At 43.6% G+C, this 25472-nt stretch overlaps 1 protein-coding gene across 2 annotated transcripts; it reads right to left on the bottom strand.

The window, feature by feature from the left end:
- Positions 1-1090: 1090 nt before the first annotated feature.
- Positions 1091-24862, bottom strand: gopc (golgi-associated PDZ and coiled-coil motif containing). Of its 2 annotated transcripts, XM_056295091.1 has the most exons (9): positions 22644-24862; positions 17283-17447; positions 15154-15177; positions 14024-14199; positions 13102-13267; positions 10069-10164; positions 8468-8632; positions 7327-7507; positions 1091-4924 (listed from the first exon to the last, which is right to left on the bottom strand). In XM_056295091.1, exons 1-9 carry the CDS (start codon positions 22914-22916, stop codon positions 4806-4808), a joined length of 1365 nt encoding a protein of 454 aa, XP_056151066.1. In that variant the 5' UTR covers positions 22917-24862; the 3' UTR covers positions 1091-4805. The 2 variants fall into 2 exon arrangements, with proteins under 2 accessions (XP_056151066.1, XP_056151067.1); XM_056295092.1 differs by lacking the exon at positions 15154-15177.
- Positions 24863-25472: the final 610 nt, after the last annotated feature.

The following is a 25472-nucleotide window of genomic DNA, read 5'->3' as shown; positions in this document are numbered from 1 at the left end:
GGCAGCAATGGTAATCTCAAGGACAACCATTCGTAATGAAATAAATGAGTGGCATCCAGGTGATCGGCATCTATTATCTCTTAATTATTGCACATTCAATAACTATTACATTAAAATCAATGACTTGTTTACAACCATACAGCACTGAGCTGTGCAGGTGCAGATCATGACTTAAAGTGGTGTATTATTGCTCTACAGTTTTATTGTGTTTAAACGTGTTTTTTAATGTTTTTGGAAAGGCAAAAAACGAGATGAAACTGAATAAAGTGGTTGTATCTGAACAGAGTGCGATGGCGTTGTGGTAATCTGGAGTCACATGAACCCACATTAATATGAATGCGTCTTAGAGTGGGCCCTGGGAAGATGGCAAGGGTGGCCTACAGGTTGGCGCCATTGACTCGCAGCACAGGGGTTTGATCCTGGCCCTTGCCAACAGGAGAACATGTAGACCCCATGAATGTGGGCGGGTAGCTTCCAGTTAACCAACCCGCATTGGCCAGAAGCCCCGCCTCATCCCTCCCCTCAACCAATGAGATCAGTCGGTGCTCCACGACCGCTCAGAGCGTCTCACAAAACCAAGGTGGCTTACGTGCAAAACTCAGTAACATCTTTCACACTGAGGAGGTCAGGGCTGGGGCTCGGACGTGGAAATAGCACCAAGAGGACTGGTTGGAATGGGAAAAAAGGGGGGGGGGACTAAAAGCAAGGACACAGTGGAGCCTGTGACCATTCTAGATTGATTAACTAATGATAATCATTTGGGTTTTCTTTCCACACTCCAAACACATTCATTGTGGTGAACTGAAGACTTATTTACCCATTGGTATGAAGGGTATCTGTGTGTGTGTGTGGGGGGGGGGCTGTGATTGACAAGTGACTCGTCCAGAGTGTCTCCCATTGCCAACTGGAATAAGGTCCGGCCCCCATGACTCTGAACTGGTTTAAGTGGCTAAAGAGAATGAAGAAATAGGGAATAGAAATAAGGAATAAATCTTTGCACCGAGATGAGTTTCCCCGCGGTGAAAACGAAGCACCTGTCTCCCCTCATATCTCAGAAGAAGTGCAGACACGGGACAACACCTCAACACTATCAGAAATCGACTTTATTCAAAGGTGGAACAACTCCTAAAACTTGTATACAGTCACTACAGGGTTGTACAATATGCATACCAAATTTCGGAAGAGTTGATAAATAAAACTTTTTTTGAAAAAAACCCCACCAGAAATAGAAAAAAAAAATGCAGGGGAGAAATCAAACACATGAATACGTTAAGGTAATAGGTCATGAATACGGTAACAAACAGGCTAGTCCTTGTCCATTTGCACATGAACTCTGGTAGCAAGCACTTGTAGGGGGGGAAAGGTGGGGGACAATGGTACGTATACCAGGATTTAGTATGTATACTCTATTGTACAGCATGGCCGCGTGCAGCACGGGTGTCTGTTAGTGTTCAGGATGAAGGCTGAGGCTATACGTCCGTTTCTATAACCTGTGCTCTCTTTTTGACACCTTGCCAACATTCTCTACCGCCGGATGAGAAGGGACACGACTTAAGGTGGTGGGGGGGGGGGTTGTGAGGACAAGTCATCATCGGGCGTATCCTCGTGGGTTTGTTTGTGGGTCACACAGAGACCAACCTCACCCTCGAGTCAGCCCGAGGGGCCACCGTCATACAGTCTGACGCAGAGACCACCCTGCCCGCCTACAGTCATCTGAGCATTAGCTTGCACGTAACTCGGCTGCAATCCATGTCAATTCAGTAACTATCACTTCAAAGTCGATGCCTCGTTCTCAATCAATCAATCAATCAATCAATCAATCAATCGCACAGCGCTTGGAGTCGCATAAACGTAATTACCACTTATCTTCCGTGCATGACACTTTCTTATTCTTAAGGTTCGACCGTGTTCGAAGATGTTCTTTTTGACGTTTCTGGAAAATGAAAGTTTACGGATGAAACGGAATAAAATGCATGTTTGAAAATGCCATAAGGAAAACTACCGCTCATATGACGTCCCAAATAAAAAGCAGACATTTGGAGAGGAGAAAACAAAAAATAAGCCAACATCAAGTCTACCTTTAAATGTTTGCTTTGTTTGCTTTGTAAGTCGTTTGGTTTGGCAGCGGCAAAAACCTGGCCGGGCTTCCTCGGAGCACCCTCAGGAGTACATTGTACTTCCCGTTGTAAACCGGTGTGGCACGAATGGTCCTGCTGCCAACACAGTTTGGAAGATCGTTCCTCCGGTCGTACCCGTGCGCTAAGCCTGCGTTACATGCCAGTTGCTGTTTATACTGCATTATTTTGACCGTGTCTGTCAACATCGATGAGTAACAGAAAAGGAAAGGAGCGCAAATACTTCCCCTCTCCACTTCTGGTGGCACTTCTCACTTTCCTCTAGTCAAATATGAAAGAATGGACAAACAAACTAATGATTGCCAAATGACTGGCAACTTCACAGCATACAAGTTGTAGAGCGAGGGGGAAAGTGAAATTAATGTTAACTTTTAGCTAAATTAATCATACAAAACAAAAAAAAAGTCAAGATATGTTATTTTGCAAAAGGTGTCAGAAGTAAACACAGATATTGCACCACTTTTAAATTCGTCAGCTGAGCATTTACTTAATACAGTGTCTGTGACATGGCGCTCTGTTTGTGCCGGACTCTTAAAATGTGTTCCCCATCTACTTGAACGGTTCACCTGCGGCCACTGCGTCGCATCATACATAATACGTAATAGGATGTCGTGTAGGGGCTTCAAGACAAAGTGGGTTCACATTGCACCATGAATCAATCGATCATTATCATTAGGCTATTCAACAACACTGTCAATTCCATGGCACACTTAATAAATGACAAACTGATTGCATTCAGAATATTAGACGGACTACAGTATCAATTCATCACCAGTAGAAGACAATGGTCGAAACACAGGCAACAACTAAGTGAACTGCTCGGCATTAAATATCAGGGAGGGTTGTTTTTTAAATAACGAAGTCCGCCGCGGCCTTTAACATGGCATGGCACCAGGGAGGAGTCCGAAATACAGCTGAAACTGGGATATGTCTAACATTTAAAAAAAAAAAAGTATGCAAGGTGTGCAAACATCATTCAACCACCAAAATGACGGTATGGGATCAAATATAGCAAGGAATCCTGTTCTTTTCTGTACTTGCAATTGTTAAATAAAGGAAGGTTTGCTCATGGCTCCATGCTCAAATGGCAAACTGCACTGCAGAGTGGAGTCTCTTCATTAGACTCTCGTATTAAAGTCTCTCGCTGACAACGTGGAGGAGGATAAAGATGGAGGAAGAACAACACGAATGAGACTGTCGCGCTCGTTCTAAGCAGTCTGTAGACAGTCTGCCTCGCGCAAGATGAAATACCTAAAGGAGGCTCGACTGAACAACGCAGGTAACGTCGGAGAGAGTACCACGCGACGTGTCAGGCTGGTTTAAACTACAGTAACAACATGGCTGGCCTCCTGTCTGAAGCCATGCTTAAGCTAGGTAGCGCGTTTCTACTCTTGTCGTGGAGATATTCTTAGCGTCCTTTGTGGAAAATTGAAAGAAAAAGAAAAGAAAAGGTAAAGATAATCTCTAGGATAGCACAAACTTCAGTAAAATTTCTTCATCTACCTTACTTTAGTTTCATATGTGTGTCAGAAGTCTGGAAAGTATGACAATGACCATCACTATTTGTTCAATACAGGTTAGGTGCAAAGATGAATTTGAACTTTCCGGGTTTGTTTTTTTTTTTTTTTTAAGAAAGTTTTTTTCCCCCCAAACTTACTAGATATGCCAGTAGCCAAGCTAGATGTTAAATACTTGACAGCAAAATTAATAAATTAATTAATAAATTAACAGACTCTTGATGGCCATGTGATGAGAGACTTCTAAGTTCAGTTACTGATGGCTGACTGAAGGTTCCTACGTTACTAGTCTTGATGTGTGTGTCGCTTTCAATTGCTTACGTATTATGTTTTCCTTTTTTTGACTTTTAAAATGCTTTTAATGTGTATTTTTTTCGACTGTTTTGGCTTAAGATAAAACCACAAATAATTTGCTTGAAGAAAGAAGGGCAGCGTCTGCATATCCAAACGTTCCACCAAGGTCAAAAATCTTTTCTAAAAGCACAAAATTGGCACCGAGTCGTCCTCTCGCATTAACGCGGACTGAGTTGAGGATCGCATCCTCTCACCTCAGGGAGAAAAAAAACCCCACTCAATTACTGACAGATATCACCGAAAGACCCTAAAAGAATTTGCAGGCAGTCCATGCCCTGTAGGAAGGGGTAGTTTTCAGTGAAGCGAAGAAATGACCAGATCAGTAACTATACATATAGAGGAAAAACTACACTTAGCCACAGCTTCAACTGTCCGTTCAAATGCTTTTGCCTCAACATCATTTTAAACCAGTCAGATGCTTTGGGCTCAATCATTTTGTGACATCATTCATACAGCCATCCTGTGGATTTACATCAGTCTCTCAGTAATAATTTTATATGTAAGATACTTTGTTTTTTAAAATGAACACGTGTAGTTTGGTCTTTCAGCTTGCAGCTCAAAACCTCTCCCTGTTTTATAGCATTGCTTCCTCCCAAACCATTAACTATTCCCAAGGGTAATGCAGCAAACCCCACAGCCCCTATTGATGACCAAACCCCAGACCCAAGGAGGAAAAAATGGACAACAGGAGGCCCTCTTCCATTTTCCAAGCAAACGAGATCAATTTTCAAGAGGGTGTTTTTTTCTCTCACGCTTGTAACCCTTCCGTCTTCTAGGACTGGATCTCTACTCAAGCCCTCTAGGAGGAGCTGTCTGTGGACTCAGCAGCCTTGGATGGGGTCTCCTCTGAGGGGGTTTCACTGGAGATCCCTGTATCCCCATTTTCTGGTCCATCACTTATTGACATCTTCTCAAGGGCTACGGGTTAAAAAGACAAAGACAGAGGTTAAGGAATACGTTATCAAATGCTTAGCTCAACAGAGATATGAGAATTAGGAACCACTGCCAATTAGTTGCCTGATCCTGATTGGTCTGAACTGAAACACCAATCCAGTCCTGGACAGAGGGTGTTGCTGCTGGTTCTCAAAAGTCTAATTTATTTAAATTTGTTCACACGTAATTCTTAATCGTGCAATAAACTGGCACTGTGATATGGACTAAACCCAAGATTTCTGCTCAATATAGTTTTTAAGTGACGTAGATTTACTAGCCAAAATGTTGGCTGTCAAAGTTCTCCAGGTTTAGGTAATATATCAGAAAATATTGTGCTACATAGGTTTTACCCTATAAAAACAACCTCACAGGAATTTCCATCAAAAATTCACAAGGCTACATTGTAGCCAATCCCGGTAACTGGCAGCGTGCTGACAATCATGTTCAAGATGGATACATAAAAACAGAAACATGAAGAATGAGACCTACTGGGATGCCATTATGATCGTACCCGAGTAGGGACGCGAGTCATCAACTTCCTCTTGACTTGTTTCATACAGTTTTACATTTTATCATTTGTTCTATAGTATACAATGCCTTTCTTTCCTTTTTTAACACACTGCGATAAACATGCTATCCTCTCTTTTTTGACGTACTAACAGTTTGCATGCTGTCCTTCACCTGAATGCAGCTGATCGCCCCGAGACAAAACACCGGGCCACAGACCCAAGTTTCCAAGCGTGTGCAAAGATTTGAACCCAACCTTTTGTCCATTGTTATGTGCAATATGAGAACTTGGCCTGACAAAATGGATGACCTCTGTGGCCTGGTTAGGAAGACACAAGGGTTATCAGGAATTTGGCCTTATGTCTTTCAGCAGGATTTGGCTCCAGGGGAATATGCCAGACTCTGGTCTTGGCCTGGATGGTCAAATCAGTGCACAGAGACAGGCGGAAAAAGTAGTGGTAAGGGATAAGGACGTGTTGCTCTTTTTGTTAACTCTATGGACCAGAAACGCGAATAACTGTTGGCTGTAGGCTTGTGGTTGTTCTTCACACGCACGCACGCACACACACACCATTGCTATTGGTGTTCACCTTCTGCCCATGACAATCAAGGCTACAGTGGTAGCGTGACATCACCTATTCAACCCTCACGATTAAAGACATGACAACCAATTTCCTTTACAGGGATTTCTGGGGAACTTCAGTCACGTCTCATTCGTTCGGACCCAACTTCACCGAGTACATCAAATGCAAGCAAAAGCAGAACAGGACCACAGACTTGCTGTACTCAAAACAAAGGGTGCATAGTAACACCCTTAATACCCCAACACCACCTCACATAACACAAAACTTCAAATCCTGCCTAAATATAGAGAGAAGGGCATTCAGAACCAGGGAACATGCACAGGGAGAGGACTTGCAACAGACATCCAAGCCCAGTGGTTGACAAGAAGCGAGAGAGAGCAAATAGGTTTGACAGGAGTCTCAGGCCAGCTACTTCCATCCCCCAGCATCACCTTGGACTCTAGTTAGTAGTGGCAAGAAATGTCTTACATTTTCTCATTTAGCAGATGCTTTTATTTCAAAGCAAATAGCAGACAGAGTATACTCATTTATCAACCTGTGGGAATCCCCCACCCCCGTTTTCTTGGCCAATTATCCCGCTCTTCCGAGCCGTCCCGGTCGCTGCTCCACCCCCTCTGCCGATCCCAGCAGGGCTGCAGACTACCACATGCCTCCTCCGATACATGTGGAGTCGCCAGCCGCTTCTTTTCACCTGACAGTGAGGAGTTTCACCAGGGGGACATAGCGCGTGGGAGGATCACGCTATTCCCCTCAGTTCCCCCTCCGCCCCAAACAGGCGCCCCCCCGACCGACCAGAGGAGGTGCTAGTGCAGCGACCAGGACACATACACACATCCGACTTCCCACTCGCAGACACAGCCAATTGTGTCTGTAGGGACGCCCAACCAAGCTGGAGGTAACACGGGGATTCGAACCGCCGAGCCCCGTGTTGGTAGGCAACAGAATAGACCGCTACGCTACCTGGACGCACAGCCGGTGGGAATTTTAAAGAAGTGAACAGTAATTACTGTGATATGATATAATTATATCATAGCCAAGACAGCATTTCATGTCAAGTTTGATTAGTGTACGTACCCTACGGATGATTACAAATTACATTAAAATCGAAGCCATTGACTTTTCTATTTTTTCTACACATTAATTCTTAATTTCTGCCCATTAGCTCTCAATTGATGGTCTGTGTCAAGTGACATTAATGAATCACACGAAATAGGAAATGAACAAAATGGATTGAGCAAACTTAGGGGTCAGCATCAGCTGCAGATATGTTGTATGGTGGCACTGTTACACACTTACTCTGTAGTGAAGCAGAGTTAGCGTGGCTGTTGGAGTTGCTGTGTGCCGCTGCGCTGCCCTCCTCCAGCTCGTCCAGATAGAGACGGTAGCGGTGACCACTCTCATCCTCATATTCCACGTTCTCATCGTCACTGTCGACCTCCGGGGCCACATACACCACCTCAAACTCTATCTCCCCTCTCTGGATGAAAGCACATAGAAAGCTTTTTTTCATGTCCATGTAGCAAACATGCTTTCTGAAAACAAATGTTCTGGATAAGAAACAGGGATGCAGGTTACTCTGCAGACAGGCCTTAATCAAAAGCAATTAAGGCAAAGGCCGTACAAGGAGTGTAAGCAAAAGGGAATTCTCCAGATATGATAAGTGCCAATAGTTGCTGACAGAGAAGAATACCTTGTCAACCTTTTCACCCGGTTCTTTGGCATTTCTGTCAGTTGTAATCTGCTCATCATCAGCATGATTACTGCGTGCATGAGTCTGCCTGTTGTGTGTCTGGACTCTCTTTCCTATCCTCTGCTTTCAGGACTACAGTTCGGGTTGCTTGAAGGCAGTGTGGTGATGTTGGGGGGGGGGGGCAATTCTGTTTGGTACGGCATCCTCTGCTCCTGTTGACCCAGACCTGTCTGGAGATGCCGGATGGGACGATCCTGCTCTGCTCTTTTGTTACCAATACAAGTGTTGTCATTGGGTTTTCAAGTTTATCAAGTTAGTAATACTATATGAAAGCAAGTTTACATTTAGTCTCACGATGAAATGCTTGTTTTGCATTAAGTGCTTTTCTCCACGCGTTTTATTTCTGAACCTGTCACTACATTATGAGGCTGCATGACTATGGCAAAAGTGATTATCCTGATTATTTTGCCAAATTTTCTGTTATCAATCAAGATTGTCTTGGTTTCAAGAAACAATATAACTTTATTGCACAGCTGCAATTTATCATAACATTGAGCCAAACCAATCTTTTTCCCTTTACTCATAGCTATCTTTTTCCAAAACAGCTCTATAGTGGGCTTCTAATCTGTGCACATGTATGTGTATGTGTGTGACCTACTGCAACAGCCTGATGTTCAGCATCTCTGTGGTTGGCGTGTGTGTGTGTGTGTGTGTGTGTGTGTGTGTGTGTGTGTGTGCACGTCATACCTGCTGTGACAGTATGGTGACGGCCTCCTTGTGTTTGGCGTCACGCAGGTTGATGCTGTTGACAGCCAGGATGGCATCTCCCACATGGAGTCCTCCACAGCGCTCGGCGGGCTGGCTGGGATGGATCTCTGAGATCAGGATGGGCACACCGTGTTCCTTACCGCCCTGGATGGAGATTCGTTCAACAAACAAACAGTCAAGATGAGTCAAACGCAGCTTGACTCATCCTCGTAAATCTCAGCCGGCTCACGCCAGATCTGAAAACTCTCAAACCAAATTCACTCATTCAGTCTAGGTTACATTAAAAAAAGATGGAGTCTGAAGACGGCATGTTAGGATAAAAAAGGACAAAAAGTAAACCTGCTAGTGGGCAGGTGAACAGATGCTCACCAAACATGTTTTAATTGAAATCTCTTCAAGATGCAAACTTTTTTTGATATGAGAGGGTTGTAAGTTGGCAATTTTTTGGGGGGGGGGGGGTTGTTCAAATATTCTGAATTCAAGATGGTTGACGAGGGTGGTCCGAGACAGCTGTAATTTATGTTGCAAAGTCTATTGGAAATTAGGAGGTCTTGTGATGCCCCCTGTTGGTTATCTTTGAGACACCCATCTGCTAAATGTTTCCTCAGGTGCACTAATATACCATGCATCCAGTTTATTAAAAAAAAAAAAGTAACACTTTCTATGAAGCTTGCATCTATAACGCCCTATAAGCATCTATAACGCCCTATAAGTGTAGCTATAAGTCATTGTAAGATTCATTATAACCATGTATATGCCCTCATAACCACCTTTATGATACATTATGTCAATTTAAAACGGATTTATGCATTATAAATGTCATCATTAGCCTGTTTATCTGTCAAATGTCATAACGCATCATAGCCAACTTGTTTTGCTTAAGTTTTGTAGAGATACATAATGACACTTAAGTGCTATTTCAGTCTTCAGCCATAACCGTTAGTCACTGTAACACACATTATAGGAAAGTATGGGCATTATAGATCCAATAGATGCTTATAGGATGTTATAGATGCTTATAGGGCATTATAGATGCTTATAGGGCGTTATAGATGTTTATAGGGCGTTACAGATGCAAGCTTCACAGAAAGTGTTACCAAAAAATATAAATATAGACCTATAGTTCAAAGGTTTATTTGTCACATACAAGTACGATGAGCAGTGAAGTGCTCATTAACGTAGCCATTACTTAGCCAATCACTCTCTTAAATTCACGACTTAACAGTGGGGAGGTGTATGTATCTATTTTTCCTTAAACCGGATGTTGATTTTGGTGTCAAAATTAAGCATTAGAAAAAACATATATGTATAAAAGTCTTAATGTTGTGTTTTTGTTGAACCAAGCAATTAAGTGAGAAATGGTTTGCCCAACTTGACCCTTGTCCATCAGGTCCATCCTGCTTGATTCCAGCAAGTTTTGGCCAAAAAGAAGTGATGATGAATTTTTTTTGTTTTAACACATTAATACCATCCTACCCAAGGAAGCTATATATTTGGCACCGGCTTTCTGATTGCATTTTAACGGCAAAGACAAAGCTAATAAATTCACAGTCCTGATGGTAGGAAATTGGACTTTGTACCGTGATAGAGATTCCCAGGCCTTCGTGGTCTTCTTTGGACAACACCACCTTTCTGATAGGACCCACTCCCTGAGTCTTCTTCAACATGTCCGGATCCTAAAAATATTAAGATTGAGACGTAAACAAGCAAGTATAACTTCAAAAGTAGAAAAAGAGTTTACACAAGTTCAAACTGCAAGTCTTGTGTTTTTAGCTCCTATATTTTCCCATGTTTCAATTTTAGGCCACTTTCAAACATACAATGTGTAACATGGCCTAAATTCCTTTTCCAGGACCGCGGCTGGTTTTCCCTGTTCACACATTACAGCTACTGTCTGCAAGACTCGCGGATAGTGTTTGTTCGGAAGTGACATGTCCATTGTCCTCCATCTCGCTCTCCGCTTGTGTAGGATGTCTACAGCAGTTCTAGCTGTAATGTTATCTATTTGTTTAGTTATTGATTTTTTTTTGGCACTCTTTATTTTCCTCATAACTACCATACAACTAACAACTGATTTCATCATCTGCATAGACAAAGTAGGGCTCTTATTTCTATGTCGGTCCATTTTCCAGACATTTTTTAAACATGTTTACTTTTGCTGGTTTACAAATAAACCTCCAGCTGCAGACAAATACCTGCCGTGAGCGAGCTGCCGACACATTCCTTACCCGCTCCCGTGAAAGCATCTTACAGGAGACTGACAGCGCACTCTTACGACTTTTGTTCAAACTAGCATTGGTCAGTATTGTCTCGAGTCGGCGTACTGCAAAAACAACTTCCACAGAATATCGACTCTGGCTTGCGTGGACACAAACACTACATGTAAAACTGACAAAAAAAGTTTACAGGTTGGGCAGCATGAGTGAATGAGATTTTAAATGATTCCCAGTGGTCTACATGTTACTTACAATCTCATATTCTAAATTGATTAGACAGGAGAGAGGTGGGTGGAGCACTCCATAGTGTGCAGGCGAACTTCTGCCTGGCATTTGTTTGTCAGTGAATTACAACCCCTTCTTCCATCCCCATAGTGTGGAAGACCATGTACAGATCTGTTTGCCGAGTGGCATGTAACACGGTTGGCTTTGCTTTTGGTGCTGCAAGTCACTCGACACTCTTGGTTAGGTTAATCGTTCTGAAGATAGACGCGATATGATGGCTGGTACCTGGCTGTCGGGAGAAGCTGGCCAGGGGCAAGTGTACTTTACAAATTACAGAGTCAAAAAAATACTGGTTAATTTCACAGAGGTCCAGGTGTGACATAGAACCTGGAACCAATTCTGACTGACTTGTTTAGTCTGGTCATTTTTCCCCGACACGAGACCAGTGAAATGGGAAGCAGCACCAACAACATGCATTTTCCAATACATGTATTTTACATCATATGGCTCAATCAATTCCAAGGTAGGCAAATATATAATTTAAATATACACTCACTGGCCACTTTATTAGGTACACCTTGCTAGTACCGGGTTGGACCCCCTTTTGCCTTCAGAACTGCCTTAATCCTTCGTGGCATAGATTCAACAAGGTACTGGAAACATTCCTCAGAGAGTTTGGTCCATATTGACATGATAGCATCACGCAGTTGCTGCAGATTTGTCGGCTGCACATCCATGATGCGAATCTCCCGGTCCACCACATCCCAAAGGTGCTCTATTGGATTGAGATCTGGTGACTGTGGAGGCCATTTGAGTACAGTGAACTCATTGTCATGTTCAAGAAACCAGTCTGAGATGATTCGAGCTTTATGACATGGCGCGTTATCCTGCTGGAAGTAGCCATCAGAAGATGGGAACACTGTGGTCATAAAGGGATGGACATGGTCAGCAACAATACTCAGGTAGGCTGTGGCATTGACACGATGCTCAATTGGTACTAAGGGGCCCAAAGTGTGCCAAGAAAATATCCCCCACACCATTACACCACCACCACCAGCCTGAACCGTTGATACAAGGCAGGATGGATCCATGCTTTCATGTTGTTGACGCCAAATTCTGACCCAACCATCCGAATGTCACAGCAGAAACCGAGACTCATCAGACCAGGCAACGTTTTTCCAATCTTCTATTGTCCAATTTTGGTGAGCCTGTGCGAATTGTAGCCTCAGTTTCCTGTTCTTAGCTGACAGGAGTGGCACCCGGTGTGGTCTTCTGCTGCTGTAGCCTATCTGCCTCAAGGCTCGACATGTTGTGCATTCAGAGATGCTCTTCTGCATACCTCGGTTGTAATGAGTGGTTATTTGAGTTACTGTTGCCTTTCTATCAGCTCGAAGCAGTCTGGCCGTTCTCCTCTGACCTCTGGCATCAACAAGGCATTTTCGCCCACAGAACTGCCGCTCACTGGATATTTTCTCTTTTTCGGACCATTTTCTGTAAACCCTAGAGATGGTTGTGCGTGAAAATCCCAGTAGATCAGCAGTTTCTGAAATACTCAGACCAGCCCGTCTGGCACCAACAACCATGCCACGTTCAAAGTCACTTAAATCACCTTTCTTCCCCATTCTGATGCTCGGTTTGAACTGCAGCAAATCGTCTTGACCATGTCTACATGCCTAAATGCATTGAGTTGCTGTGATGTGATTGGCTGATTAGAAATTTGTGTTAACGAGCAGTTGGACAAGTGTGTCTAATAAAGTGGCCGGTGAGTGTATAATAATTTAAAACTGCAATGTGTGACATCTACCTGAATGCTGACCTCTACTGTTTAATAATGTTAACAGCAACAGCAACAACATCAAATCATAGTAGAACCAAATATTGTGCCATTTGGCCCCTCCTCAAGCAAGGAAGATCAGTAAATTCATATAGAGCAGTAGCAGACACCCGGCATATTTGCCACCAGCATGTGTGATGTTTGAAAGTTTTCTGTATCAGTTTGTTGTGGTAACTGCATAGTTAGCCGAGGAATCCAAGAGTGAACCAAAGTCTTTTGGGGCGGATGGTGTCATGGGCCATCAAATAACAGCAAAATAGGTAGCTTGAGGTAGCAATGAGTGAGCATGAATGTCTGAGGCCATTGGAAACCATTTAATCAGTAGCTCCAATACTCACATGCCCCACAGGAGAAGGTAGAGGTTTCTTTGGATCATTACGGCCCCTGCAAGCCCGGATGACTGTCTTGTGGCGGTGAAGGTGAATCTCTGCCTCTAGCTGGTTCCACAGCTTGTCATGGGCAGGCCCTTTCATGTCCCGGCCCAAGAGCTGAATCTGCTGCACTCTGGTAGTAAAACCGACAGACAATCGTGTCATGAATCGAACAAGGAACCATCTGAAATCCGACCTGCTATGCCAAAAACTGACATATTCAGGTACCCCCCCCCCCCAGTTTTATTTGGCATCACCGCTGCAGGAGACTATATATAAAATAGAAGAATATCATATAATACAAAAAAATACACAAAGGGAACTGAGAAAGGGAACAATTAGTCAACACTACACCAAAAAAAAAAAAGTATGAAAGAAGGAAAACACAAAAAGCGGGAAAGATGGAAAAAGGCCTTTCTAGAACAGAGATGGCTCAGTGCCATCTTCATCTGATGGGGTATTTAATATAGTGCTGGGCAATATAGCAATATTATATCGATACGGTGATATAAGACTAGATGTCATCTGGGATTTTGGATATAGTAATACCATGATATGACATAAGTGTTGTCTTTTTCTGGTTTTAAAGGCTGCATTGAAGTAAAAAGATGCAATTTTCTGAACTTATTAGACTGTTCTAGCTGTTTATCATTTGTCTCTACCTGTTTGGACATCATACCCACATTACTAATGAGTGTTTATCAAAAATGTCATTAGGTAAATATTTTCTGAGAGCACCAAAAGTCATCTCTACGATACCGCCAAAATATCGACGTCGAGGCATTCGGTCAAAAATATCGTGATACTCGATTTTGTCCACATTGCCCAGCCCTAGCTTTATACCTTTCCGTTACATTACAGTGCCGCTTCACAATATTCAAACTACTACCTGCCAGCCAGCTCCTTATCCAGGTATTTAGCAGCCAGCCTGGCCCCGTACACCTCCGCCTGCAGTACTGCAATGTGCCTACGGAGGGCCTCGTTCTCCTTCTTGTGCAAACGCACCTCCGCTTCCAGCTTCACCTCCTTGATCTTTTCCTTCTTACTGGCCTCCAACTCCCGCTCCTAAGACACACACACACACACACACACACACACACACACAGAACCATGGATGCACACCCACACCAAAGAGACATAATAAGAGACATGGCTATATCAATCCTCGTTCACCTCGTGTTTCTGAAGAGCTGGAATGTTAGGTGCTAAAGGAAGTAGAGAACGAGAGAGAGAGAGAGAGAGAGAGAGCGAGAGAGAGAGAGAGAGAGAGAGAGAGAGAGAGAGAGAGAGAGAGAGAGAGAGAGAGAGAGAGAGAGAGAGAGAGAGAGAGAGAGAGAGAGAGAGAGAGAGAGAGAGAGAGAGAGAGAGAGAAAGAGAGAGAGGGGAAGAAGAAAGAGGGGGAGAAGAGAGAAAGAGAGCGAAGGGGAGAAAAGCGAGAGAGAGAGAGAGAGAGAGAGAGAGAGAGAGAAGTAGAAGAGAGGGAGCGAGAGAGAAAAAAGGAGAAGAGAGAGGGAGAAGAGTGACAGAGAGAGAAGTAGAAGAGAGAGGGAGAGAGAGGAGAGAAGGGGGAGAAGAGCAACAGCGAGAGAGAGTAGAAGAGAGGGAGAGAGAAAAAAGAGGGAGAGGGAGAAGAGAGAAAGAGGGGGAGAAGAGCGACAGAGAGAGAGAAGTAGAAGAGAGAATAAATCAAGACAAACAAGGAAGAATGATTTGGGAGTGCTAAAGATGAAAAATAATAAATAATAATAACATGTGGCATGTGGGGCCAAACCGCTTTGAACTGAACACCCGAGTGTGTTTCTCTCTGAAAGCTTTGCAGGTCAGAAAGCATTGCCATGTTAAGCTTTACATTTCTAAATACTTCGAATATGACCGAGCTCTCTCAGTCGTGAATGGTTAGCATTTGAAAGTAACCAGCCCAAACACACAGACGCGCAAGCAGGGCATATACTAACACATCTGAAATGCACTAAAGCGCGCACAAATGCACACGGACACACCACAAACGCACTGACTTACCATCTCATCCACTGTCGATACAGGCTTTTGGTAAGAAGCAGAAGGGAGGAAAGAGAGAGGGAGCCACAGATTAGATCACAAATCAAAGATTAGAAAGAGGAATTCAAATACGGGGTCAGCAGAGACAGCGTGCAGGTAATTCATGAAACATGCACAGAGAACTGGAGATATCCACCTTATTCCCGTGATACCTCGCGTGAATTATGGGCCCGACTTCTGCTTTGTTACACCACTGAACCGCAACCGGCCTTTGTGAGTGATGGCAAAAATAAATCGATAAGTGGGAACAAAGCCCGTCAACCCTGAAACGCGACAATGTTGTCATACCGCCGCCTTCTATAGCTGATGGAGGATGATATGAAAAGGCAGCCTTGGATGACATACGGTAGTAATGTATCTAGCTACTTTATCGAGTCTGTTGTGACAGGCAGCGAGATGATGAAAAAACGCTCCGAGGTGTATCAGTATCTCCACAAAGCAACAACGTTGGGCGCATTTTGTTAAAAGGAGGTGGGAAACAACCGTGTTTAGTTGAAAGCCGATATTGAACAAAGTCAGAGCCATGTAATTCCACATCAACAGGCCTGGGTTTTGTTTTCCACTTCAGGAGAAATACAAACGGCCAGGTGCTCCTGTGTAGCAGGACCAGGGTGGTCTTGCAGCTGCGGTACTGTGGACGGTAAGTAGCATCCCCCCCCCAATTACCCCACTCTTCCGAGCCGTCCCGTTCACCGCTCCACTGCCTCTGCTGATCCGGGGGGGGGGGGGGGGGGGGCTGCAGACTACCACATGCCTCCGCCGATACATGTGGAGTCACCAGCCGCTTCTTTCCACCTGACAGTGAGAAGTTTCACCAGGGGGACGTAGCGCGTGGGAGGATCACGCTATTCCCCCCCAGTTCCCCCTCCCCTCCCCTCCGAACAGGTGCCCCGACCGACCAGAGGAGGCGCTAGTGCAGCGACCAGGACACATACCCACACCCGGCTTCTCACCCACACACATGCCTATTTGTGTCTGTAAGGACGCTCGACCAAGCCGGAGGTAACGAGGATTCGAACTGGCGATCCCCGTGTTGGTAAGCAACGGAATAGACCGCTACGCTACCCGGACGCCCCACCCTACATGGTTCTTCTGACACTGTTGCCGTTTGTCAGTGCTATTTGTAAATCACAGTTGCAGCTGCTGATTGTAATGTATTACTGACGGAGTAAGACGGGGGAATCATGCACTGATGTTCAGAGGAAGTGGAATGCAGGCACAAGAAAGAATGTAGAGCAGAAGAAGATGAAACACATCAGTTTCGAGCGTCGCAAACCTGACCACATTTATTCAGCTTCCTCAACATCAATGTCAGATCATGTAAGCATTGTTGCACATTTAGCTTAGCCTGGTTATTAGTACAGCTGCGAGCGGTACAACATGCACCTGAGCTCCATAATGCTATTTCAGGCAACGCTAATGACACAGAAAGAAATATTATTTCCCTAAAAAGCAATACATATATCCATCCATCCATCCATTATCCACACCGCTTATTCTGCTCTCAGGGTCACAGGGATGCTGGAGCCTATCCCAGCAGTCATTGGGCGGCAGGCAGGGAGACACCCCGGACAGGCCGCCAGACCATCACAGGGAAAGCAATATATGTAACACTATATGTTAGACGCATTTGAACGGACCATCGTAGGTGGCTAGCCACTCGGAAGAGGTTGCTGCCACTTACGGCTACTTCCGCTGCTTCACCGGAAGTTACAACCAGAATCGTTTCTACAGTAGCACCCCAGGAATAAGGTGGATAGACATTGTAGGGAAACAAGTGCATTAGCACTGAATATCAATGAGAAAGCAGTAGTGTGGGCCTGCAAGAAACTTCCAAGTAAATATGATTTATAGTATAAACTTATTGACCGTTGAAGTTGAAGTCGCATTTTTAAATTTTGGAATACAATTTGCAGAAAAAACTGCACAGACACACACGAGAGAGAGAAAGTGTTTTTCGTTCCTGTATTCTTTGGTGGTATGAGTTGTGAGTCTGCCAGCCATGTGCAGAGCTAAACCAACCTGACATTAGAGAAGGATGTGGTCAGCATGTGCCTGTGTGTGCATGTGTCCACCCCTCCCTGACCTACCAGTCTGTCTTTGATGGAGTCCGAGTCTTCGGCCTGGCCCTGCTTGGCATGCAGTTGCAGCTGGAGGGCGTGAAGCTGCAGCAGCTGGTCGTGGACTTCCCTCTCCACCACGGCCCGCTCTGCCTGCACGTCTGTCAGCTCCGAACGGAGGTCCACCAACTGGGCCTGGGGGTGGAGGGTTGTAAATGGAACAAGGTACGGTTAGAACATGGGATGTTGTATCTGGGGGGGAGGTTGGTGGGGATTTGTAGCTAAGGTGCGGGGGAATTAGAATAAAGAGGACGGCATTATGATGACTGATCACTTGTTTTATAAAATACAATATGACTTTTATGTTACAGCTGAGCAATATATCAATAGAGTGTCTGTATCATGATATGACACTAGATATTGTCTGGGATTTCCGTTATCATAACATCTTGATATAACTTAAATGTTTTCATTCCTTGATCTTAAAAGCTAAATAACAGTAAAGAGATGCAATTTTCTGAACTTATAATGGACAATGGACACCTTTACCTGCTTGGTCATCATATCCTCATTTCCAATGACCATTTTGAAAAACCTTTTCGTGTGATCTTGTGAAAGCACCAACAGTCATCCCCAAAATAGTCACATTGTTGACATCGAGGTCAAAATTGCGATATTTGATTTCGTCAGTATCACCCCTGCCCTGTTTAATGTGGGCTATTCCTTTTCTGTAACCCTTCAAGGGTATTGTATTCACTCGTTTAAAAAAAAAATCTCTTTCTTGCACTTTTACTTTAGCACTGGTTTTGCTCTTAGATGCTTTTTTAGATACACTTATGACCTCTGATGACAAGTAGATCTCCTGATTTCCTACGTTATATGCACTTATTGTAAGTCGCTTTGGATAAAAGCGTCGGCTAAATGACTGTAATGGACTGCATTTATACAGCTCTTTTCTATTCTACCGACTACTCAAAGTGCTTTACAGTGTATGCCTCACACCCACCCATTCACACACACTGATGGCGGAGGCTGCCATGCAAGGTGCCAACCTGCACATCAGGAGCAGTTAAGGGTTCAGTGTCTTGCTCAGGGACACTTCGACAAGCTCTCTGCAAGAGCCGGGGATTGAGCCAGCGACCTTCTGATTACTAGACGACCCGCTCTACCTCCTGAGCCATGCCGCCCGGGATGTTGGATGTTGCATTATTTATGACTGTCTTTATCTGCCATCAACACATTAACAAGTAGTGACCAGCTTCATCTTCTCTTAAGTCTTTTAATCAATTTTCTAGCATATTAGAGCTATTTTAACCATTTTTATGGTACTTGGAACACCGTCAGTGATGTTTCCAGACACAATGTATAGCATGACAGCAAGTCCTGCCCTTTATAGGGAGATCACATCTATGCAATCTCAAAAAAGTGTGAAAAAAAATCAACAGATTTGTTTGATAGTCTACCATCTAAAAACCAATTTTCAGTGACTTTTTTTTTTTTTGCTGCCGCAACTTACCATTATCATCCCCGCTGACACACAAGTCACTATGAAAAAATTTGATTTTTAGTTAACTTGTGCTCGTAATTTCGGCTTTCTCAAGTGAAATCAGGTTGCTAGTTATGAAGACGTTTTCACCATCTACAGTAATATAATCTTCATTAACACTTAAGAGGCTGCTTATTTTTAAAATGATGACCCGTTAAAAAATGCATGGGTCACTTTGTCCGAGAGGGATCTGAAATGGCACAGTAAAATTAATCTGGAGTCATAGAAATGAACCAGAAATACCCTATAGGAAATGATTCACTCCCCGATGATTTTGAACCACTTTGATGCAATCTATCATGGCTAATCACAGAGCACTGTTCCAAGTGCAGCAACACAGGCCATTGGCCTACATCATAGGTTAATATACCAAACCGGTAGGCTAATCTGCTGCAATAAATTCACCTTTTTTTCCTTTTATTTTTTTGGATTTTTCCCCATTTTTCTCTCCAATTGTACCCGGCCAATTACCCCACTCTTCCAAGCTGTCCCGGTCGCTGCTCCACCCCCTCTGCCGATCTGGGGAGGGCTGCAGACTACCACATGCCTCCTCCAATACATGCGGAGTCGCCAGCCACCCCTATTCACCTGACAGTGAGGCGTTTCGCCAGGGGGACGTAGCGCGTGGGAGGATCACGCTATTCGCCCCAGTTCCCCCTCCTCCCCGAACAGGCGCCCAGATTGAACAGAGGACACATACCCACATCCGGCTACCCACGGCCAATTGTGTCTGTAAGGACGCCTGACTAAGCCGGCGGTAACACGGGGATTCAAACTGCTGATCCCCATGTTGGTAGGCAACGGAATAGACCGCTATGCTATCCAGAAGCCTAAATTCACTATTTTTAACAGATTATCTTGCTTACCATTGCTGTCTCTTTTTTCTTTTTTTACGCAGGATGCTTTTTGAATGTCTGCATTAAAGATAACGGCATTAGCCTAGACAGAGCAGTGTTTTTGCTTGTTACGGTCTGATTATTCCTTCATCATCTATGGTCAATTGCAATAAAGCAGGTGATAGATTCCAGATATTGATTACAGTAAATGTGGAAATAACAGCAAGTAGGGTTGATGGGAAAAATCAATAAGTCTACTTTGTGGAGTTGAGTGCTAATGCCCACCGAATGAGGCAACACCTCTACGTGTTCCTGTGTGTCACATCACTGTTGCCCAAATTAACTTGTAGGATATAATACACCAAAGAGATTGCATGCATGTGGAAAAAAAAGGTGATAAGGTGTCGAAATTAAAAACTCTTTCAATTGTACAATGGTGTTACCATGAGATTGAAAATAGAAATTGAAAACATGCTAGATAAGAGACTAATTAAAGCTGGGTCCACACTAAAGGCTTAAACTTTTAAAATCCTAAAAATTGTTAAAATGCAGATTATCACACACATAAGGTAAAGTTTCAGTGTTTGATTTCTACACAGCAAATGTAATCAGATGACATAACTGAGATTATCCTACCGGCTTCTGGCACACCACACGTCAAGTCTGTTGGAACTTGAAAGCAATCGAAACAACTTCCTTTTTCTTACCGTTTGATACAGGCGTGTGTGTGTTTGTGTGTGTGTCTGTGTGTGTGTGTGTGTGTACTTGTGCTCACTCTACTGCCTGTCTAGAACACTTGATATGCTAATTTATACAACACGAGGAGGGCGTCCATATTTGCACTTCGTGGATATTCATTGTTGATTGTGAACTTTTGGTAGAATTATCAGAGAACATGCCTGAAATTGGACATTTCATGTTATTATTCAATGAATAGTATTCTTTACTTAGTATTTTAGTATTTCAGTTTGCCTATATTAACTGTTTAGTTAAAAAAAACTTTTTTGTGTTCACATTTTTGTTAACCCTCTTCATTTTCTAGAAAAGAGACGGACTATTTACTGACTGCAAAACAGAGATAAGAATCTGTCTTAAAGAACAGTTTTATGAACTGTTACACAAGTGATATAAATACGGATAAAAACTTTACAAATCATCCACTCAGAAAACAAACAATGGCACATATCCTGACAAACGACTATCCATTCAGCTCATTCTTGAGCAACAAAGTGCAAGCATTGCCTAGCATGAGCTGTCTTGGTTTATAAAAAGGCAATTTGAGCCTCCATCAAACCTCTGCTTTGGACCACCTGAGAGAGCTCCAGACTCTTAATCTGGGAACATCAGAACTGTGTCATCTATCAACACGCAGCTGCATAACTTGCTGATGTGGCTAGCACACTGGGCTAACCTGTATTCAGAATTGAGACAGTACTACCTTCTGATAAACCCTGCGGGCCGACCACACCCACCAGATTCACATCCTCAGTTCCACCACAATGACATGCTACTTAACAATGGCAAACGGGACGAAAGATAAATAAGTTCAAGCCACTCAAATAAAGATACCTAGAAAACTACATGGTTTTGTTATATCTATAACGGTCCTTCCTTATAACCTATACACATTTCTGAGCATTTCCTTACCAATAGGCTTGGCCTCACAACAGGGCTGGGGAATAATTCAATATTATCATTTAATCAGGAGGAAACTGGGGTATTTTCATATCATGATGATACACAACTTTCTTGTTTAAATTAACGACATCAAGGATCTATCGCCCCTAAAATGTCATGTAAAATTAGGTATGAAGTATTTGAGGGAGTATTATCTGAAACCCAAGTTGGGTTGGACATTATCCATTACATTACAAAACAGTTTCAATGCGACGGGCCTCAGGTGGATCCTGGAACATGGTAGTTTTCCATATGTGTGGAGCTACCGTGATACAGATACTGTGTGATTATTGTGATATTTCCCATATCGTCCAGCACCACCTCAGCTTCGCTAACCCTCTTTATTCAGGCTATGTCCAGCAACATCACTAACCGTGGACATCCGGCTGCTTTGATTGTGTCAGGATGACAACTGTAGAAAAAAAGAGAAAAAGAAACCACACTCTCTCCATCATAGTCAAATAAGACAACGGCTTCCTTGCTTCCTTAAACTAAAGCTTACCTAGTCAAAGTTGAATAATGGCAGCACACTAGTTTTGCCTATCCTCAAAACAAAATCAATTATTTATCCGACAGCCCGTCTGCAAAGCAGGTTCGATTAATGGAGTAGCGCCCATCCCGTACCTACAGACGCGCACTGCGGGCAGTATTGCGCTCAACGAGCCCCTAACTTGAGAAGAGGTGGACAAATCCGTGGCGACTTCTCACATATATACTGAACCGACGAAAAGGGGGAGGGGCTTACAGCTGTCGTCTCGTTGACCGGTCGTACTTGTAACTGAACTGATGAAAAGGGGGAGGGGCTTACAGCTGTCGTCTCGTTGACCGGTCGTACTTGTAACTGAACTGATGAAAAGGGGGAGGGGCTTACAGCTGTCGTCTCGTTGACCGGTCGTACTTGTAACTGAACCGATGAAAAGGGGGAGGGGCTTACAGCTGTCGTCTCGTTGACCGGTCGTACTTGTAACGAAACCGACAGCGTAACGTCAACAGGCTTGCTTGCTGTTGTTACGGGCAGCAGGACGGGGCAGGCGACAGAGCAGCGACAGTTGTCATACGCTGTGTAATTAACCTTTCGATCGCATCGCTTCAAAAGCGGCGACATTTAACCCGGGCGTCATTATCCGAGACTCGTGATTTAGTCCAGTTAGCAACAAAAAAAAAGGTTTGGAGAGAGAGATTAACCGAATTCATGATTCACAAAGGGGTGGGTGGGTGGCGGGCTGACCGCCATCCATTCAGTCCGCGATGGCTGGAAATAGAAACGCGTTAAACCAGCACTAAACCGAGAGTGTGGTGGTGGTGGTGGTGGTGGTGTGTGGGGGGTTTCACCTCCAGTTTGTGGTTGAGCTGGAAAACTGTCTGGGCTTTGTGGCAGAGTTGAGCGAAACAGGAACTCAGGCTCGTCATCTTCTGCCGACCCTCGTAGGTGATGTCGGCTTGGTCGGGGTCGATCTCGCCCAGCAGCAGATCCACGTCCACGAACGCCTTGTCGAACTCTTTCTCCAGCACCTCCAGCCAGCGGAACATGGACATGCCGGGCCCCGGGCTGACGAGAGCCGTGTCCTGGGCCGACGGCGAGCCGCAGCCGACCGAGGCGGACATTTCTGCGGTGAGTTAGCTGAGATCCGAGCCTAGCTAACCTTAGCGGTGGCCCTACACGGAGCCTCTGAAAACGGAACGAGAAAGGGGGGCTGCGGTTGGTCCGTCAGCCGCGTGGGAAACGGTCAGAGCGGGGACGCGGATCGCATCCGAATAAATCAAATTTTTTAGGGAAAATCGGACAATAATTTCCCCCCCCTTCTCCGCACAGACCCTTCCTTCCCTACCAGGAAATTCCGAAATCGGATACGATCGCACAAGTTGCGAATCGACTACAACGGTCTGCCACACAGCAGAGGAAAAGCAATCGATAGCAGAGCGGATAGCCTGTTAAGTGGTGATGTTCTGATACGGCGTTGGGTCCTGAATTCATCCATTCATTCATTCATCCATTCATTAGCCAAACCGCTTATCCTGCCCTCAGGGTAGCGGGGATGCTGGAGCCTAGCCCAGCAGCCACTGGGCTGCCGCAGCAAAATGCAGAAAATAACTGATTTCTAACAGAGAAACTTGCTCAGATGTCAGTCCACACATGAAAACATCCTTCACGCATTACTGTAAAGTCCTCTCTGTTCAGGGTTGCTTAACAACATAACATAGGGTGTCTTACAGACACGTTTCCCCCAAACAGCAACAGAGACACGAAAACATACTTAAAACATCACTCAAATGTCCTTTCTGCTCAGGTTTGCTAAACAACATGGTGCCTAATGAGAAGTCACAAAATGAAATAGCTTGTTGACAAATACATGCATGCATGAATACTACTCCAAAACATTTTCAGATTTCTCTTTTATATATATTTGTGGTATTCATATATTTGCAGTGCCGTTTTAGTTTATTTGCGTGTGTATTATTACGAATACACGTTTGCCGTAATTATGAACATGATTAAGATGAAATAATTTTTAGACAGAATTTCAAAGGCACTTCCTTTTTCTTGGTTAACAATAGCCAAAAGCAAATTGTATCAAAAATACATATACGTGCGCAAAATCCATCTCATAAAAATTCAAGTTCACTCAAATTGCAACTGTGTCTTAGAAGGTGAAAAGTGAATGAAATAAGAACCCTCTGAATGACTTTGCTCTTGTTTGGTTTCCCTGAGGTGATTACTTACATAATGCAATGCAGGATGTTATTGAATTAAACTGTTCTTGATCTGCAGACTTACCAATCATAGGGACATAATGGAGCCAGAGCATTTATTACAGTTTGGCCTGAGTTTGGAAGATTTTGGGGATATAAATTAACTTACTCAGTTGAGGGCAACCAACAAAAAGGCACAACATGCAAATGAATATAAAGATATATGCAAATATAGCCCTAAATGTTTTCTTGTTGCCATTCATGATTACATAAGAGCACTCTCTCATTTGTGGATCATATGATATTTGTTTTAAGGACTGTTATGAACTTCTAGATACTTGTGCATTATTCTTTTAAGATGAATTTCTACAGTTTGTAAAAAGTATTTGGGAATTTTTCAATAGGCTACATTGTACAACTTGTCCATGGTTGATATCAGGTGAAGAATATTCTGCTCTGATTCCCTAAATCTAATCCTGATGGAATACTCGTTTTATTAAAGGGACAAACACTCCACTCAGTGTAGCATGGTGCTTCTAGCACCCACTCTCAAATAAATAACTCTTCTATTACATACAACATGTGTTTCATTTCCAATGAGGGTCATTAAAGTGAATCATAATGTAACGTAATTTAAACTAATGTAACTCAAGTCAGTTTTATTTGTATAGCCCAATATCACAAATTACAAATGTGTTCTACTATAATAGCAATAAGAAACGTCTAACAGGAAAGTTACACCAACAACTGTCTTTCATAAGTCCCTGTGTTGTTTTCAAAATGTAAACTGGATGAGATTTCTGACAAGCATAGCTTTCCTTCTTCAGAATGTGGCAGAATTTGCATTATATAAATTTATACAACAGATGTTTTTATACATATTCTTTTCTTTTCTTTACTGCACCACAAAGCGACATCGCTAACCGCTCGTCTAAAGGGTCAGACCCGTTACCTAGGGGCTAACGTGTCTTATTAGTAGTTTACAGTCGTGTCGCGTTTTGTTATTCCCGCGCTCCGAAGAGACTTCTGAGGATCTGCACACTTCCGGATCCCACCGCTGCCACCAATGTAACCGGTTATTTTCTTGCCTGGTGCGGGATTCGATACGAGGTGAACTGCACCACAAAGCGACATCACTAACTCGTTAGCTAGGGGCTAACGTGTCTTATTAGTAGTTTACTTACATACACACACACACACACACACACACACACACACACACACACACACACACACACACACACACACACACACACACACACACACACACACACACACACACACACACACACACACATATACACTACCGTTCAAAAGTTTGGGATCACCCAAACAATTTCGTGTTTTCCATGAAAAGTCACACTTATTCACCACCATATGTTGTGAAATGAATAGAAAATAGAGTCAAGACATTGACAAGGTTAGAAATAATGATTTGTATTTGAAATAAGATTTTTTTTACATCAAACT

Source organism: Lampris incognitus, chromosome 15 (genome assembly GCF_029633865.1).
Source record: "Lampris incognitus isolate fLamInc1 chromosome 15, fLamInc1.hap2, whole genome shotgun sequence".
NCBI lineage: Eukaryota > Metazoa > Chordata > Actinopteri > Lampriformes > Lampridae > Lampris > Lampris incognitus.
Note: the sequence above shows the minus strand (reverse complement) of the source record. Positions and strands in the feature narration are given on the sequence as shown.

Coding starts and splice junctions, on each gene's coding strand:
- gopc (XM_056295091.1), bottom strand. CDS start 22,916: ATGTCCGCCTCGGTCGGCTGCGGCTCGCCGTCGGCCCAGGACACGGCT. Junction 17,448..22,643: donor AGCTCAACCACAAACTGGAG/GTGAAACCCCCC, acceptor CTCCACCCCCAG/GCCCAGTTGGTGGACCTCCG. Junction 15,178..17,282: donor ACTCCATCAAAGACAGACTG/GTAGGTCAGGGA, acceptor TCTTACCAAAAG/CCTGTATCGACAGTGGATGA.